The sequence below is a fragment of the Montipora foliosa genome, chromosome 13 (assembly GCF_036669935.1).
Source record: "Montipora foliosa isolate CH-2021 chromosome 13, ASM3666993v2, whole genome shotgun sequence".
NCBI lineage: Eukaryota > Metazoa > Cnidaria > Anthozoa > Scleractinia > Acroporidae > Montipora > Montipora foliosa.
The window spans coordinates 17,183,547-17,203,546 of NC_090881.1; the positions used below are offsets into that span (position 1 = coordinate 17,183,547).

Genomic DNA, 20,000 nt, shown 5'->3' on the forward strand with positions numbered 1-20,000 from the left:
AAGCGAACTTTCCAGAAAGTTCCACACTTGTCGCAAAGGGTAGGGCGTGTAGTTCCCGGTGTTGTGGTCTGTCTTCTGTGGTTTTCGGGTCTCCGTAAGTGGGGCTTTGCTCTGTGGAGATACCCTGGCTGGTGGCAAACTTTATAAATAAATAAATAAATAAATTAATTAATTTCATTAATTAATGTTTAATTAATTGCCACAGACATTGCAGAGGGGAAATTTAAAAGGGGGAAAAAAGGAAATTTTAGAATAGAATATTACATTAATTTTGACTGTTTACGCATCATTTATGAGGTAGAGGTAGTATTATTTGTAGATTTGGGGATTACATAGATTTTTGAGCTCTTTTAGAATAGTTTCCCACACTTTTGATGCAACGAAAGTTGAAGTTGGTAGCAAATTTGTGAACTCCAAAAGCCAGAGTGTGAGTTGACATGGCCCCAACATCATTTTTGACTCCTCAAGAGGTTTTTGGGTCATTCACATCAAACGATGTGCTAACATGTTAGAAGGTTTTGTAACCAGCTTGGTGCAGCTGCGAATGTGTCAGTCTCGAAATCCAAAGTTTCCTCGTCGTTTTTCTCCAACAGTTGTGATGAAAGGCATCTAGTTTCTTGCTGTCACGTCTCACGTGGACAGAGTGACACTTAAATACACTTCATCAATACGTATTGGACTAATATTTCACTGTGCTTTTCCTATTACTTTTCAAGTGGCTCCAACAAATACAACCATTCAAACCACAACAGCGCCACACTGCCCACCTGGATGGCTACTTTGTGCTTACGGCCGATCTCAAATTTGCATCAAATATACGTGGCTGTGTGATGGAATTCCTAACTGTCCAGATCGTTGGGACGAAAAACCAGAGAACTGCCTAAGTAGGTTCTTCGAGAAAATATATGTTTCAGTAGGGAGTCTAACTACCAGAGTTAGTAATAGTAATATCTATAAAGTGCTAATCGGCCGTTCTCGCAGTCAGAGAGACTGGGTTGCTAAGGGCGCAGCTCAGCGAGGTCGGACCGAAGGAACTGTGCTGCCGGCTAGGCGCTCGGCCCCTGAACACGACCTATGCTTGAGCTCAGTGCACAGCACCACAGCCAGATGGAATAGGCTAGGAGTTGATTTTGAAAAGGGAGGAAAGGCGGAGTTCCCGGAGAAAAACCCTTGGAGTAAGATTTAGATCGACTCAAACTCAGCCACATATGAACTTAGGATCCCGCGGATCCCGAGTCCCTTAAGGTGGGAGGCACGTGCGTTATCACAGGGCCATCCCATGACTCTCACCACGTTAGCCAAGTGAAAATGTTCTGCCAATAGCCCATTTCCGAGTGGCCTCATGCCTCAGTTTCAAAGTGAGTCCTGGTGCGCAACGATTCAAATGGAAATGAGTTGCAAATTGTTATGCAAATCAAACTCATTTCCCTTACAATAGTTGAGCATCAAGACTCACTTAGAAACCGAGACAAACAGCAACTCGGAAATGGCCCATTTGATGAACTTTCAGACGCAACTTACGGGGCCTTTTAGAGCTGATGTTCTTTCAGAACATCAAAAATCTCCATTCCTTAGTACCATGGCAGAAACACTTCAGTGTCAGTTTAGAACTATACGTTTTAGGAAATTAACGCTTGTGTTAATTAACATATTTTGAATAAACGCGACTTTAATTAACACAATTTGAAGAGGATTTTGCCTCCCAATAAAACAAATTAATACGAAAGAGGTGGAAAATCAACGCATCTGAAGTACAGTAGACGTTTTACTAATGTGAAAAATTGATATGAAATAAAGTGTGCAAATAAAATCTATTATTGGGTAGGTGATAAGAATCTTTGGTTTTGGGGAAAATAATGGTAATTAAAGGTAGCGGAAATTAATGCGCAGCTTAGCAAACAGCGCGAAAATTAACGTTCATGGAAATCAATTCGACTAAATTAAGTGAATTTTTAATTCCTACAATAAGGTAGTCCTTTTTGTACATGTTCTCTGCAGCCAGCAGTTTAAAAGTTGAACGTGTTTACGTCTTTCCCAATTCTGGTGGGACCAGTGTTAATGTCCATTGGCATCCAATAACCATCCGGCCACCAGGTGTTGTATTCCCCGGATACAGAGTGTCTTACAGGTAAGAAAACTGAGTGACATTTGTGCCCATTCAAATTCCATCTCCACTTAATTAATAACCAGTAATTTAGCGAGCCAGGCAGGTTTGTGAGTCAGTCGGTCAGTCTTGTGTTTTTGTTGGTCTATCTGGCTGTCAATCTATCTGGCTGTCAATCCGTACACTCCGTCTGTTGGGAGTTTTAGCAACAACAACACCACAAAGCAAGAATAGGGACCTTAATACACCTTATTTCAAAATGGCCGCTGATTTATGCGGATGCAAATTGGCCCTTGTTGCCTCGTTCAAGATAAAATATTCTTTTGAATTTTAAGCTTAAGAACGGGGCATCCAGGGCTTATTTGAACAAAAACAAAAGAATATTTAAATGGCGGCCATTTTGGAATGAGGTGTATATTTACGATGTCGACGTCGAAGAATATGTCACCTCAAAAATAACTTTCCTCTATCGTAGCGCACGCTAATTCCATCTCGTTCACGTCCTACAATGTGCCGAAGTGTCCTAAAAATACATCGGTACGAACAGTTTCAGATTGAAAGTAGAGAATGAAAAATTCTCTGTTGCAAGCCCACGTTGTCGTCAAAACCTCAAATTTGGTGGTTTCATGTCGTAGTTATGCAGAGAACCGCAAAAATATGTGTTAAAATCCGTGCTGCACGTGCAACACGAATATTTTTCCTCTTTTAACCAATGATATGATTGTTTGGTGGCGTTTTCGTTGACGTTGCCTTCGTAGATCTTAAGGTCCTCAATATCATTGGTTAAAGAAGGAAAAATAATCGTGCTGCACGTGCCGCACGCTTTTCAGTGCATTTTTTGCTGTAGTCCACGAAACAACAACAACGTGAAATCACACAAATTTCAGGTTTTGACGACGATGTGAGCATACCGTGACAGGAATTCGTCAATTTTTTATCTTCACTTTAGAACCGTTCCTATAAATCCAGTTATATGATAATTGGCCCCTATTGTGCAAGATGAACAAGATAGAAAAATCGCGAAATACTTACGATAGCACTGAGTTATATTTTGAGGTGACGTTGTAGTTGACGTTCATTTGTCGTTGTCCTTGCTAAAAACTCCCTTGTGTGTCTGCGTCAATGAACATGACGCAGGGCATGATCTGATGAAGGGCCAGCGCTCCAAAAGTCGCCTCACAGATCCTTATTACAGTGATTTATAATCTTTTAAGGACGGTTCCTACTAATTCAAAGATATTTTTCCACGGTTTATGAATATGCGAGACAAGCAGAACTTAACAAGTGCTATTTTCAACGAACAAAGTGACATATGAAATGAATGAAATATTGAACTGCGGATATGAAATCAAGTGAAGCTATGACCCTTGCAAGTATGAACGCAATTTTAGTAATTGCGTAGAGAAGCAAATGGCCAGCTCCCAACATCAGTGGCTTCATAGCTCAGTTGGTTAAAGCGTCGCACTGGCATCGCCAGGTCACAGGTTCAAACCCCGTTTAAGTCCCGGATTTATCGAGCTTCTCTATGCAATTGCTCATAACTGCAAGGATCATAGCTTCACTTGAAAGGTTATTATCCAACTGAAGTACTTATTGTGCAGAAAACGGACAAAACGAGTGAAATTATTCCACGATATTGTACAGTTATTGTATACTTGGTTATTGTACAGTAGAGAACGTTGCCCAGTGCTTGTCACGCACAAATCGTTTTAGTGCTTAGTTGTTCATATTTTGACTCGCCCTATCGGGCTCGTCAAATTACAGCACAACTCGTATAAATACTGAGCGATACTACAAACCAAAACATCTAATAAGATTTATTTATTGAAATCCAAAAAGAAATTGGGGGTAACCACACATTTTTTTCGAAGATAATCAAAAGTATATAATTCTTTTCCAAATGGAAGCTTAGTTATCTCTGATGGTTGCCCCCAATATTTTTTCCAAAAGCACTTACCAAGGTCTACTTTCTCCTTAATTAGTAAACCCTACCCATAGGAAACCCCATTCTCGTCCACAGAGTTCGCTTTTTTTTTTTTGGCATCGTCACCAAGAACACGCAGTGGCCACAGCCAAAGGAGGAGGTCCGTAAATCATGGACTTCCGTCGCTTCTGCACATTTTCAGAAATTTGAAGCAATAACGGTCGTTAAAGATTAGAACATTATACTATGACCGCGACTGCGCGCATTTTTGGCTGTAGCCAGAGTCTGTGCTAAAGAAAAGCGGACTCTAGGGACGAGAATGAGGAGACCCGAGTAGGCATCGTCCCGGCTACGCTGTCATTTAACCAGTCAGGCAATGAGTCATTCTATAGAGCTAGCTTAAAGCGATGCTGAGAGCTTGTAAATGGGGTACAGCACTGACACAATAAGTTTCATTCGTGTATGACGTATTAAGGACGTTCGCGCCCATTGCTACTGTGCATCTTTACAGCCCACGCAAATTCACATGCCACAAAATGTATCGAGCGCGCGCGCTGAGTACTGAAATGGGCAATGATAGGGCAGATGGCCATTGCTATAGCTTTGCTTGGATTTAACGATCTTGGATATTGCATGACCGCTACTTTTCTTTTCAGAAACAGATGTCATTTACAATTATCTCCACATTGTCCAAAAATGGACAAGAAATCAATGTGGGAAGTTAAAAAAATTTCAAGATTTCTATCCTTGGGGTATAGAACTTATTCATAAATGGCGGTCACATTTATAATTTATCCGGCCTTTAAACGACTAAGGCGAGATATTTTTGTTAACGCTAATACTTGGCAAAACACCAAGTGCTTCTTAGCAGCAGTTCAACGATGTATTCTTGTGCTTATCCACAATACACCTTCTTTTACGTGGCAGATCTGTCTCTCTTCACACTTTGCCATCGATTGGTGATTGGCAGTCAAAGGATACCGAAAGCACGAACTACTTCATTGTATCTGGTCTGCAGCCATGTTCAGAATACGAGTTCAAAGTTCAGGTGCTAGTAAAGGGATCAGCACCAGGGCCGTATTCTGATGTCGTAAATGCCAAGACGATGACTGCGCGTAAGTAGTAAAAAGCTCTTACTAACCGGGGTCGAGGTCTGTAAAGTAAGTAACGGACCGAATTTCTTTCCGTTGATCGATGATTTATGGCCTAAGCGCGAAGTATACGTTGGAGGGCCTACTAACCCATTGCATCTAGTTGTAGGAATATTTAATCTTAGTGGTAGCCCTCCACATGGAAATTGGCTTGTGCATTTGTCTGAAGTTATATATGTTGAATGGCCGTGCAATACTCAGCAACCCACAGCTTGCTCCTTTTTGACCTTTTAGCTCAGTTGGTAGAGCAACGGTGATCTAATTGAGGTTGTGAATTCGATTCCCACCTAGGTCAGAGTTTTTCTCTTTTCCTGCCTAGGACTAAATCTCAAAGGGGTTCTCTTAGTTAATATGCACTACAACTTACACTAGAGCTGTACATACTGTGCCAAGCGGCCAACGTTTTCTATCTGACCGACTTCATTGAGGGTCTGTCTTTTTTCCTTGCCGAACCATCGATTATGCAAGGGTTTATAGGGGAATTAGGTTTAGGTCCTTTATGTTAAAAGTGGTTTAAACACGTATCATACCACTTAAATTCATATTCAACGTTCCCATCGATTAAAGGAAATCATATCAAAGGAATTTTAGCAGAATGATTTATCCAAATTAAACGTTTTGGTGAGGGTCCATTTTAAGATGAAGATGTTTTTGAAATCATTTAAGGAAGGCATGACACTGCCCCTTTAATATTTACAGTGGATCTTGAGCGGGTGCAGTGATTCACATGTTATGCAATTGGTGACTGCCTATTTTTTCCTTGTAGAGACTAGTCCTCCTCAAAATGTGCAACATGTATTGAAAGGTGTTGACGCCATACAGATCACCTGGGAACCACCAGCAACGTATTGCCATGTGATAACGAATTACAAGGTAACACATAAATGACTCAAGGGGAATACAACGTTGTATGTATTTCAGCCATCAGACTCCGTTTGCAAACCCGTGTTTTCAAGGGCAAGGGTTTCTGATAAGCAAGGTTGGCATATTGTCGATGGTTAGTATGCCGCACTCCTAAGGGTCCCCACTGAGACTAAGCTGTCATTTAAGGACGGTGCCTACTATTGTTATTTCGCATACGTTCTGCCCATCTCGAGACACCCACATTCCCTATGGGTGGTGCTTATTAAATAATACACGGATATTCGAGCGCGGCTCAAAACTATGAGAAGTAAGCAGAAATGAGCAAGTGCTCTTGGTATTCAAAAAGGCTCAATTTGAAATACAGCGCCTTACGTTGATTTGTATTTTAAAGCTTTTTACAAATATCGATAATTAATTATCTTCGAAAAACGCGTAGTTACCCCCAAATTTCTTTTTGGATTTAATATCACTTGTTAAGATCTGCTATTCCCGCACATTCAGTAAACCACGCGAAAATAACTTTGAATTAGTAGGCACCGTCCGTAACAAGAAACTTTGCTCCGACTTTGTTCTCCACCCTAGCTCCAGCTGTTCAAAGGCCAGATAACTTTAACCGGTGGATAAATCACTATCCAACAGATTTAGTCTGTGCAAAGATTTAAGTATTTGCTCGCGTAACTGTGAATATGCATACTCTAAGCACATCTAAGTGAAGACATGTTCAAAAACCTTCGTCAATGTTTAGCGAAAAGTATATTTTACACTCTGGATAGCGACCTATCCACTGGATAAAGTTACCCAGCCCTTGAACAACTGAGGCGTGGTCTGTAAATGGGCATCATGGACATACTGATATGAAATTCAGCAATGGACTAGCAGCCCATCTAGGGGAGGCGGGGAGTAGCAATTCTCCCAGTTGCCTCAGTTGCTTCGTGCTACGGAAACCAGGAAAAGTTCTGGCTGTCCCCTGTGGCTCATATGTGAAAGCACTCCCACCCCCCCCCCCCTCCCCCCTGCCCAAGTGTGTCTTGGGTTTGATTCCTGGACTTGGCATCGCTCTTTGTTATGGAAAGTATTGAATGTGATTGAAGCCCCTTTGACTCCCAGGAGTATTCTCCTCACAATTTCAATGAAATGTCAGTCAGACAGGTATTGAGGATGAAGATTACTATAAGCTTGAGAAGTCTCATCTTGATATAACGCCTAATTCTTATGACTACCCAACAAAGACATTTATGGTACTTGTTAGGAGAATGAACATTTCGATCTTGGAAATGGAAAGGGTTAATTGATCTTTCAACACTTTCAAATTTTGTAAAAGGCATGTTCATAAGCGCTCATTGGGTTTCTAAAACTACCATAGTGCTTTAAGAACTGTTTTGTAATGTCAAAAATTGTTTTTGAGGGAAGAAATCACAATAGTTACAAATTTAGAAAAGTGCTTGTAGATTTATCCTGAAGCTCGCAAGTTAGTGAAAAATATGGTTCATTTGGATGAGTATTTATGCAGCTTGTTTCTCTCTTTTCTGAACAGGTGCTGTACAAAGAGTCCACCTCGATCACTTTTCTCTCGGTAGAGACTGGGAACATACTGTCATATCTCCTAACAGGCCTCACAGGGGGTAAAACATACGATATAAAGGTAAAATAAAATCGTCTAAATGTATTTTCCTCTGCTTATTAAAGGAGCTATGTCACGCAAAATGATGCAATTTTACGACACTCAGAATGCCCAAGAAGTAGAATGAATCATCGTAATAACCACTTAAAACTGTTGAACAACATAAAAGAAATACAGCAAAAGAAAGAAAAGCATGCGTGGACACAAATGGACGAGACTGAAACGGATTGCATTTGAGTATTGGTAAAAGAAGTCGGCCCGACGTTTTTCAAGTTTATGGCAAATCATCTGTGTAAAGGTCGCTTTTGCTCAGAATCATCTTGTTGGTGATGTAACGATAATTTTATCAGTGAAAGAGCTCCACATCACCATTTTCGAGTTTTAAATTCGCGATTAACTTAAGATTTCTAAAAACCCTGAAATAACGTGAGATTGCCCCTCTAAAGTGTATACGACAGATTTTTCTTTATTTACGGTGCGTTTGATTGGGAAATCCGGATTTACATCTTAAAATCTGCATCTTCGGATCTCCAGTCAAATGCAAAATCTGAAAACGGATTTTGCCATGGATTTCACTAATTGAAATCCTTCCTGACATGGATTTCCACCATTTTCACTTCCGATGGGGTACAAGACCACGCTGGTAAGGAGACTGGGGATAGCAGAACTGTAACGTCAAAACAAAATGTAACTATCCAGGGCCCGAAGTTTCCTTTTTTTTAGATTCAGGTGTTGCTGAAACTGCTTCTGAGATGCGTTCTCAGTTTGGTTGCAATTATTTAAATTAGACAAAAGAAAACATTTCTGTCTCTAAATTAAAATTTCCTGCGCTCTTGTTTTGACATCACAGTTCTGCTATTCTCAGTTTCCCTCTTACGGAAAGTGAAATTTAAAAAAAAGATCGCTATAGCATTTTTCTAATTGCTTTTATCTCAGAAAACTATGATCTTTCGAATTTGAGGCACTTAGGGCTTTTTTAGATTTTCATTCGGCTGACATACACTTTATCTCCAAGGAAGCATACAATTTGTATGTTTTTTTTTGTTTTTGTTTTTGTTTTTTTTAAATTTAACATAGTAATTGAGAACACATAAGGGAATAATATTAGTGATTTATCAAATGTGGCTTGAACGAGTTTGCAAGCCACGTCTGCATATTCACGTACTTCTCAGCTGAGAGAAACCCAAGACTCCATTATTTTAGACACAACTATGGGCGGTGTTTTGTTAGTAATGTCTCTCTATCTTGCATTCATTCTGCCTGATTTCATGAGCAAGATCGAAACTTTCTGCTGCTCTTGGAACCTCTCAGAATTTAGAAGTTTTGGAGTTGTAACATTACTTAGCCTAGGGGTGATATGTCCAGAAAGCCCCCTAATTAGATGCGCGCTGATTTCAATAATCATCACGAAGGGGCCCCCCTGCCTTTGCTCCCAACTTCAACATCACTAATGTCTCTGAATACAGATCCTTAACCTCACAAACTGTCCACAAATGCTGCTGCTCAAGAAAGGATAAACGGATGTTTTTACCCTGAGCTAAAAATTACGCCAACCTTTTCCCTTACCTACTCGTTGAAAATAGTCAGCAAAGGCTTAGACTCAAAGGGACACTGTGTTGGATAGCAAAATTAGGCGTTCACTTTCTCAGCCTTTGTTATTTCTTCTGCAGATTGAAGCGTATAGTTCGGATGGCGACAGTGCTCCTTCACAGGTTCAGCATGTTTCAATCTCTCTGAACCCTCCCACAGGTATGCTCGCTGCCCAGAGTGGAACTAAATTTATCGTTAAGCTCAATAATGCACGCATTTTGATTGGTTCTCACCTATGATGTATTAGTGGACAGATGCATAGCCGGCGTCATCGTCAAAACTGTTTCAATCCTTTGTGATGTGAAACAAATAGATCTATTTTTGCCGTGCGTCTGCTCAGTAGTAATTAATAAATCAAAGAAACCGTCGAAATGTGATAAGATCTACGTCAGTGACACAATCGGCTATCGCCTCGTGTGCCACTTTTATATTTTTTTATCACTATTGTTTCGATACTAATATCGGAACCCCTCAGTGCAGAACGATTGTGTTAACATTGATTGAACTTTTTTTGAGCTTTGAACTCATGATAAGCATTCCTCAAGAAAAAGGAATCTAGTTTGTAACACTAGACGCGTTTTGGTGCCCCAAAACTAGGGTAACCATTATCAGAGAATAACTCGCTAACCTGTACGTGAAGACCCGCTTTAGAAGTAATTGCCGAATTATGTATAAATTATGAGCTTATTTTATAGCTTCTCAGAGAAAAAGTCCTATATGAATAAGTCCCTCAACAATAGGCTGTTTTCTCCCCTTTCAGATTGAATAATAAAACTGTCAGTTATCCTGTGAATTATTAAACATCAAAATAATTATACGATTTTGTGGTTGTTGTTCAATTGGAAGCAACGCGAAAGAAATAGAGCGACTTTCATATGACCTTGAAAAATAAACATTTAATTGGCTTATCGAACAAAAACAAACGAGCTCGAATTTTCAATGGCTGCCTACAACGTAATCTCTCCATGGAACTTTCTGGAAAGTTTCGCTTTGACGTCATTTGAAATGCGGTAATATGATTAGGCAACCGAGCTGTTTCTTGCCCTTTTTAGGAGTTTCCGTGGCGGCAATTAGGAGAAGCTTTGTTTTAATCTTGGTAAACATTGGTCCGTGAAACAAATTGCGAACACTTTTTCAGGGTCATGTGAAACTCGCTCTATATCACTACCTTTTAACCCCACGTCTCTAGATAGTCGAAAAACTCCTTTGGATGGTCCTTTTCTCACACTTTGTGTTCGTCACATTTCTCTTACCACTTGTCATGTGAAACACTCCATTTTTATTTGTTTACAAGTTTGGTTCATTGCAGAAGGGCTTAGAAGTGTACAATTCAAACTCTGTTTTGATTGGCCACTATGGATCATAATGTAAACAGTCACTGTCATCATCAACAGCATCCTCATAGCGACCACTACCGATTTCACTTAGGTCCTCCACTAATGCATGCCATGTTGCTCTTACTAGAAGTGGCTTTTGCATCATGCCACGCAAATCTTCTCCACCTTTGACATTCTTGTATGCCTCGTGTTGTGTCTAGGTCTCCCTCCCTTAGGCTTCCCCTCTTGGTTTCCATTCAAGGGCCTTCTTTTCTTTTAGCGTTGACTGTCCATTTGGCCTTAAAATGTCTTCATTAGGGAAGCTACCATTGTGGTAATTGTTTACTAACTCTGCAGCTACTTGTAACTTTGCTTTTTAGTTCCCGTTACAAACCTGCGCACAATAAATGTCACCGACACAACTGTAACACTGGCTTGGGGAGCTCCACGAACCAGCAGTGGTCATATCATTCCTGTCTTGGTAAATTTGCTGAATACTTTCCTGCTGAAGGAGGTTGTTATTCACACTGCCTTTCGCTTAGTCGGTCTCAATTCTTAGCGATGCATGTCTGATGAGCCTTTTGCTATCATTTTCGAATCGATAAGCAAGGAAACCAGCTCTGAACTTGAAAAGTGAATTTCATAATAGATATGTCTGAAGATGTGAGCTGGATACACCAAATAATGTTTGAATAATGTTAAATAAAGCATTTGAACAGCGAACAGCCCATTGCTTCATTCACATTTTCTTGCATGCTAACCATACAATCAGATTTTGACAAGTTGTCGTTTTTAGCGAAAATCGTACTATCCAACTTCCTGTATACAAACCCCTCATTCATTTATGTTTTCCTTACAGGGATATAAAATTTACAAGAACAGTATGGAGCAAATCAACGCTTCTGACAAACACAACTACACTGTTAAATCGCTGAAGTCCAAGACAAAGTACACTTTTACAGTGAAACCGTACAATCGCGATGGCAATGGACCACCCGTCAACATTGAAGCCACCACTATAGGTAGGAGCTGTGCGTTTGAAAATCTTAAATATTGTTTAATAAACTAACAGCAGTGTTTTATCGGGTTTTAAACCATGAGGCGAAGCTGCGCGGTTTTAGATCCAATAAAACAAAACCTGCGAGTTTATTGAACAGCTTCAAAACCATTCCACCGTGTCCCTCTGGAGTGAGAGAAGAACATTAGCATACACTGTAGATAAAAGACAGCCTATGTAATGTTAGTATGCCTTATATAAAGAATTCTAAAGAGGGGTGTTTTATCAGTATTTAAAACTCATACACATTACTAAAAGAAACAGTTTTCTAATTAAAGCTAAACTGGAAGACTGAAATATCTCATGTGACTAACAAAGTCTCGAAATCAATTGGAATGATTCATAAATGGAGTTTCTATTTATCGTTTAATTCCTTACGCGTATTGTCCTATTCACTTGTCCATCCCTACCTCTCTTACTGCAACATAGAGTGAGCTTTTACCTATAAAACTAACCTTGTTCGTCACAGAAACGAGTCGTGAGAATCATATAAAAATCTCATTTCAGTGCTCATTCTTCCCCTATATTTACTGACCTTGGAACATTAAAATTCCATGATCTGCACTTTTTAAAACTTGGCCAATTTATGTTTTCCGATCAAATTCGAACCCTTCGTCCCAAGTTGCCTATCAAATTGACTCTAAACAGACAAATTCACTCTTATTATTCGAGAAACTCTCGTGCATTTTGTTTGCCTTTCTGTTGGACTAAAATCAAACAATTTTCTGTTTTTTTTTTTTTTTTTTTTTAATTCTCTTAAGGCTGGTTTTAATTTCACGACCGATGCAAGCACTAGTGCAAGCATATGTAGCTTATGCTAAGTGAAAACGAACGTCGACATATGTATCAAATCAACCACGTCCTCCACCATTTTGTTTAAATTCTGGGAAAACTGGAGCGAGTGCTGTAACTGGCCAGACGTAGCAAATGTCGTTGTGCTAATCCTGTGTTTCATTTTCACACAACGCAAGCGAACACAAGCATAAGCGCAAGTGCAAGGAAAAGGGAAAACTTTGTTCCTTGCGATTGTGCTTCATGATATTTGGGTCAACCCCGTTTTCACGGTGAAATAATTAACAATTTTTCGCCTCAGGCTCAGTGATTATCGGTGAATATTCACAGAGACGAAGTCGAGGTGAATATTCACCGATAATCACTGAGCCTGAGGCGAATAATTGTTTTAGTATAAATACACAGGTGATTATTTCAAAAAAAAGGGAAAAAAAAAACACATTTCAACGCGAAATCATCTTCACTTACAGTGGCAAAACGACTACTGGCGGCCATTTTGTCCGTCTAGGTGATTATCGGCTGATATCCGAGATAGCGAGCCAATGAGAGCGCGCGATTTTGTGTAATCACCTGTGTATTTATAATAAGCGTTCTTATGCTTGCGCTTCTGCCTGCGTCGCTAGTAAACCAGGCTTTAACAATAATTTATTATATGGCTTGTGTTTGTAGCCGATATAACGCGCGCTCTGATTGGCTAATTGCGACTAAATTGTAGGGCACTATTCTCCCGTAATGACCACGGGCCGATTACAGGCTTGCAAAAACAAAGCAAAAGGTAATTAAAAAACCATATAATAAACTACTTACTAACTAGCTAGCTCACTAACTAGCTAGCTCGAACCGTACTGGGGAATATTGTCCCTCGGTCGTTTTTGTACGGACCTCGCGCTCGGTTAGTAAGAAGTTAATAACAATCTCTACCTCAACAGCTTCTTTGAAAAAAGCATTGAAAGCATTCTTTTTTCCAACAACTATTGAGAATCTTAAATATTTTGTTCCACTTTTGTCAAATTGATTTTCACTTGTAAATCTACTTTTTTTTTACTTCTTTACATTTCAATACGTTAAATAACTAGATGTTTGTAAATTCATTTATTACGCTATTTGATTGTAATCTCCATCGCCAAATTGTGGGTTCAACGAGTGATAGATATTTTATTTGGGGAGCCTGGCCTAATCTATATAGTTGAGGACCTGTTTGCATGAAGGTGGGGGACCTCATATAGGTGGGGTATTCTGCCTAGCCGTAGTCCGCGTTTACATACAATCTTAGAACCCCGGGATCCCGGGGTGAAATTTCTGGAGGTTGTTGTGCGGTCGCTAAGCATGTAAACAGACAAAATGGCGAGCGAAAAACTCGTTTCGGCGGTCAATGACCTTTTCCTTTCACTAGCTGCCCTTGCTGCAACTTTTCAGTGCTGTTGCTTTTTTTATTTATTTATTTCGCTTCACCTAACTAGAATACAATGCTTATAAATTATCAGGCAGGGAGACCACTACAGCCTACCAGGAACCCATGACCCGGAGCCTACAACTCTACTGTGTTCGTGTAATGGCGTTTTGACAGACCGATTTATTTTTAGATTGAATTTCCAGCGAATGAGACTTCCACAGGAGCCCGATGACCAATTACAAGAAATTAAGCTGACTTCATAGGGTCACTGAACCGGAACTGCCTTTGTTTCTTGACCTAATTCGCGGGAAGGGCTAGTCTGAAAATAAACCTACTTGTGAAAACGCCGTTTCACAGAAGCTGTATGGAAGTTGCACGCTCCAGACAGGCTCCTGAGCCTACCCAATTACAGTGGATCCCTCGTTAATGAGAAACAAGAACTAAAGCTCCTTATATATAAACAAAAACATCAAAGGTTCAAATTCCTAAAAGCAGCACCATGGCGGGCACAGGAGAGAGTCCTGTGTTCTCCAGGTTCTGATGTGGTCAACGTCGTACAGAACTAGGACCTTATTGTCATATTGAAATAGTCAATGCTTTAAGGACGTTCGCGCCAAAATCTTCCTACGGTGAGATTTTCTTCATTTCTCACCTTGAGTTAGGTCATAAAGTACCTACTCCAAAAATGAAAAAAAAAAAAAAATTGGGGGTCACCGACTTTGTTTCGGAGAAAATGGTAGAGGAAAAATGCCTTAACTTCGAGAAATCGATCATAATAGCGAGACGTAGCCTCATCTGCTCATCCATCGAAAATCATAAAAATAAACTGTTAGAGTGAAGGTTTCCGTGCATAGGTTTTTAGGGGTGGAATTTTTAGATAATCGCATGCCGCTAGGGATGTCGTAAACAGTAGAGTTCATCCTCGACGAGCGTTTTTGTAAGCTTTATCCGTTGCAACCACTTCCGGAATTCGATGGCACAAGGAAAGAAATGTAAAAAAAAAGATAACTTCTTACGGGTGGGAATTTTCTCATTTCATCACATTTTGTAGATAGTAAGTAAAGTGATTCATGATTTAAAAAATAGGGGTCACCGATGATCTAAACGAGTAATATCGATGTGATTTTGCAAAGCTCTTGGAAAATTTCGTTTGTCACGCTTTTGCGTGAACTGTCGGGCAAGGACTGGAACCCAAGAGGTGATCGTTCGTTGAAGGGATGAAAGGTTTTTACCGAAAAAAAAAACCTTTCTCGAGCATAGCAACGAAGTTTTAAGCAGGCGTCATCTTCATTTGGCTGGTGTTTTGTATAATATGTCTCCCATGCCGTCATGCTCATCTTCTGGAGTGTGTTTCTTGTGAAATTTAATTGCTGGTTGTTTCCACGCAGGTCCGCACTATTCAAGCGGACGAGGACGAAAATACTGCTCTATTTTCACGAAAGTAAATGAAAAGAACTTCAAAAACATGCATTCATTTTGAACTTATGTTCGTATTGTAAGAAAAAGATTTCTAAAAAAAACGGTCCCATTAAATTTGCGCAACGGTTCGTCCTCGAGTTTTCCAAACTTTCAGCCACTACTCGATAAATTTTTCCAATTTTCCAGAGCTTCACTTCTCTTTAAAGTTTCATGATGATTCTGCCGCCGGCCAGGAATTTTCTCCCCGGCGTTTTTGTCGCCATGTTACTTTAACTAATGCTTGAAAAATATGTATGAAAGTCAAGTAGACTAGTGCACGACTGATAAAACATCGCGAATATCGGTCATGCAGTAGTCTACTTGACTTTCATAAATATTTTAAAATCAATTTTGACTGATCACTATCTTCTTTAATCCAACGTTGTGCAAGACTTATCGTCTACGGTTTTTGCAAAGGTTTTAAAATCTCAACTTCACTAATGTATGAAGTAATGCGTGACATATTACAGTCGCGTTACCTGCGCAGTAACGTTGCGCACAAACAATTAGCGTGAACGTCCTTAAATGAGGCTTGCCACTTTGAACTATGCAAAGCCTCCGCTAAGGCAATCAACTTTTCAGTCAACGCTTGAGCTTGAGTTTCTTTGCTTGGGCTAGTAACAATGTCTGACGGCCAATTCTCTGGGTATGGTAACCAGGATGGTCCTTGAAACCACAGATCCGCACATTCTCCTGCTTTTCCTCCTCGACTGCCCAGATCGGCAGGGTTTTCCTTTGAACCCACGTGGCGCCAATGAATGTACTCCTTGTCTTGGATTTTTCGGACGCAATTACTCACGAATTGCTTGTACTCCCCACCACCCTTGATCCAGTGGAGAGCAACACTGCTATCTAGCCAGCAATGGACACTTGTTACGGGAAATCCTTGTAGGGCTTGTTTCACGTTGTGCACCAGATTAGTAGCCATATGGCCGGCTACCAGTTCAAGCCTCGGTATAGTTAATCCCTTCTTTGCAAGCCTGGACTTGACAGCTACGAGTCCCTGTGATATACTTGAGGGTTGATGAGACACAGCGTATACTGCTGCTGATAAGCCTTGGCTGCTTGCGTCGCCGAAAGCGTGGAGGTTAATGCTGGTTATTTCTTCCTGTTACTGAACGATGCTTCTTGGTGCTTCAATTATTTCGGGAAGATTTCCCTCCCACGTCTTCCAGCTGGCCGTCTGTTTCCTTGGTAGTTCTTGGTCCCATGGAATTCGCAGCTCACACGCTTGTCGGTAGAGCATCTTTCCCTCCAGAGTGATGAGAGATGCTAACCCTAAGGGATCATATATCTTTGCTAACTTCCCCAGGACTTCTCTCTTGGTAACATTCTCGATCGCTTCCGGAAAGCTGATTTGGATTTTGTCCGTGACCTTGTTCCAGCGCACACCGAGTAATTTCGTTTCTCCTCCTTTTACACCCAACTGGTCTTTGGCGTAGGCTTGGGCTTCGCATCCTTGAGAACTCTACTGTTCTTCTGATCCTTCCTCTCGATATTCTGGCCGCTCCAGGATAGGGACATTAGAGTGCCATTTATGTAGCTCGAATTTTGCCTCTCTGAAGATGGTCTGGGACATTTCCTTTAAATGCTGTGCACGCACGATCGTTTTATCGCCGCTGATTAGGTTATCTTATTTCCTCTACTGTGTGTGGATACCTGTGTTGGAGGTTGTTAAGATGCTGTTCGATTACTCCGCCCAACAGAAATGGCGACGTTGACATCCCGAACAGCGCCCGTGTGAAACGCAAGGTTTCGACTTCCTTGCTCTCCAAATCTCTCAACCAATGAAACCACATTGCGTCTCGGTCTTCCTCTCTTATTCGCACTTGCAAGAAGGCTTGCCTTAGGTCTCCAGCTAATGCCACTGGGTAGAAGCGGTTCCTTGTCAGCAAACTCCAGAGCTTGTTCTGCAATGGTGGCCCAGTCTCTAGGCAATCGTTGAGGGATGGGGCCTGGTGGTAGGCTCGCGCAGAAGCATCATAAAGAATGCGGATTTTTGTGCTCTCCACCGTCTCTAGCACCACTGGTTTGTGTGGGATATAGAATTCTTTGCCTTCTGGTTCGCCTTCGGCACGTTCGACTATTCCTTGGGCTAGTTGATCTCGGATGATTTCATCGTACTTTTCCAACATCCCTGGTTGCTTCTCCAGCTTCTTTACGAGGTTCTCCAGGCGTTTCAGACTTCCTGGCTTATTGTTGGGAAGAGGTGGATGGTTGCCCTTCCAGAGTAAGCCAATCTCGTACCATCCTTCTGGGTCCCTTAGGAGTTGCTCCTTGAACTCTTCGTAAACAAGGTCTTGATCGCCAACCGAATGGTCTTGTAATCCGAGCACGTCAAGTCTGCAGAGGTTCTCGTAGTCAACAGTGGAAGTTTGTGTTAGGAACATGCTGGTGAGATTTGGTTCACTTCCGGGGTTCCACCCCAGGCGCGTCCATTCTGCGATGGGTTTTCCGGGTTTGCCGATTCTGGGTGTGGTCTCTGTTTTGACTTGAGCGTACTCGCTGGCACCAAGGATAAGGTGAACTGGTAAATCCCTTTTCGTATCGATGTCGTCCATTTCTACCCCTTTCAGATGATGGTATCGTCCAATCATGTCCTTGTATCCCGGGTTGCCTAAGCTGAGCAGGACACCACGATTTACTTTGGTTACCTCGGTCCGAAGCTGAAATGCACCTGATAAGCTCTTAACGACGACTTCATGGATTTCAATCTCTCTTGTTGTTGCCTGCATCATCATTTCAATTCGTTTCAGCTATTTTCGCACTGGTTGCTTCCTTAGTCGGTCGAGTAATGCGGCAGAAGCATATGAGCTCCCAGCACCGGTATCAAGTAGGGCACGACAATGTATCCCTCCCACGTTAACTACAACGACTGGATAGGTAACTGCGCCTCTTCCGGTTGCCACTAACATATGTTCTTGATGTTGAGTTTTCTCACAGATAGATGAATGATGACGCTGTTTGCAAATTCTGCAGGTGGAAGTGCTGCGACATTCTGAGGCCTCATGATTTGCACCAGTACAATTGAAACAAAGTTGTTTTACGTTCAACAGTCTCCTTCGTTCTTGTATCGTGGTGACTTTATCGTAGTTGATGGACTGGTGAGATGAATTATCGCAGTAAACGCATTACTTTCTTCTGGGGTCTTGTTGGTTGGCCTGGTACGTCCTTGATCGAGGTGGCTTAGGCAGCGTTGGTTTTTCTTGCTGATATTTATCTTCCAATTTCGGATGGTTTCTTTCTGTCCACTTGCTTAAGGCTTCAAGTAGTTTCGGAAAATCCCATTTCTGCCAGTTGTCATCAGTGCGCACCAGGTCACCTTTTATACCCTCCAACTTGTCGAGCGTCATTCGAACGTAACCATTGATTTCCTTTAATTTACCCATAGTCTCCAATGCTTGAAGATTTGGGGACAACTTCTGGTAAAATTCCATGATTTTGTTGGGGTTCGTTCCATGGATAGCGGGCAAAGACATTACGTTGTTTACGTACGCGTTAACTATTTCGCTAACCTTTCCATAATTAGTGTTCAATATGCTTTTCGCCCTCTCGTAGCCTTCTATAGTAAAGGGTAGGCCGTCAACTGTTGTTCTAACCCGTGGCTCCAGCAGCTCCTTTATATAAGAAAATTTGGTGATTTGGGGCACATCGGCCGAGTCAATTTCCGCTTTGAACTGGTTCCAAAACCTCAGCCAATCTGTATGCGTGCCATTGAACCTTGTAATTTGTAACTTGGTCAGCTTCGCGTTGATTGATTGTTCTTTAATCTGTCGTTTTCGGTTTTCTTCGATTTTCGCCTCGTATTTAACTTTCTGCTCTAATTTTTCCTTTTCAAAACGCATCTCTTCTTGAAATTTCTTTTCTCTAATTACAGCTGCTTCATCTTCCTCCCTTTTCTTTTCGTTTTTGAGCGCCGCGCTCCTGAACGTCTTAATTTTTGACCCGAGGTTGTCAATGGCCTTTTCAAACACGCTTAATTTTTCTTCAAGGTCTGTGCTCCATTTTAAGATTTCTTCTCCGTCATACCCCTCTTCGAACCTCAATTCTTGTACTCTTACCTTGAGGTCATGAACTTCGTCCACTTTCTTGGCTAGAGTTGTTTTCAATCTCTCTACTGATGCGAAGTTTTCCTTTTTCACCGCGTCGCTTGTCTGTCCATTCGTAAAGGTGAGAAGTTGTAGTTTCGCCTCTATTGATTTGTAAAGGTCTTCCATGCTTTCCAGTGTCCTGGCAGGGTCGCCACTTTTGTCGTGAACGGGTCTCGCGACAAATAATCACGCGCTTGATGTAATTTTAAAATTATTTATTTTCCTACGATTCTAGCTTGACACGTTGTCTCTGAAAATCTCTCCTCTCATACAGCACAAAAAAAGGTCTAAAGTTCACCGAGATTATATTTCCAATAGCTTACATTTCAAGTCTTAGGGTTTGGCAGTTCGGGTTTCAAAATCACGCAATGTAACGCTAACGTCCGCGACATGACCAAAACATTGATGATGTTGGTTACTAAGATAGGAACACCTGGGATCTTGAACTTACTCCAGAAAGCCTGCTTGTTGGGAACAGCAAAGATCTTAAGAAGGACCCTAGACACCTAAGGCTATGGGAAATAGCTTGGTGACCTAGGGATACGTGACCACCGATACAAATAGGGGTGTGAGATATGAACGAAATAATGATAATGATAATGATAATGATAATGATAATGATAATGATAATGATAATGA

The 20,000-nt window shown here is 41.1% G+C and overlaps 1 protein-coding gene and 1 pseudogene across 4 annotated transcripts in view; one reads left to right on the forward strand and one right to left on the reverse strand.

Annotated features, from left to right (window-relative positions):
• Nucleotides 1-20,000, forward strand: part of LOC137982517 (uncharacterized) — a 313,756-nt gene that overhangs the window by 133,969 nt on the left and 159,787 nt on the right. For all 4 annotated transcript variants that reach the window (XM_068829623.1, XM_068829622.1, XM_068829624.1 and 1 more), the window contains 8 exons: nt 717-884; nt 1,999-2,128; nt 4,956-5,143; nt 5,946-6,052; nt 7,578-7,685; nt 9,335-9,413; nt 10,951-11,051; nt 11,430-11,592. In XM_068829623.1, coding sequence (XP_068685724.1) covers nt 717-884; nt 1,999-2,128; nt 4,956-5,143; nt 5,946-6,052; nt 7,578-7,685; nt 9,335-9,413; nt 10,951-11,051; nt 11,430-11,592 — 1,044 coding nt within the window. The remainder of the gene's footprint in view (nt 1-716; nt 885-1,998; nt 2,129-4,955; nt 5,144-5,945; nt 6,053-7,577; nt 7,686-9,334; nt 9,414-10,950; nt 11,052-11,429; nt 11,593-20,000) is intronic.
• Nucleotides 16,382-17,997, reverse strand: LOC137983434 (uncharacterized; annotated as a pseudogene).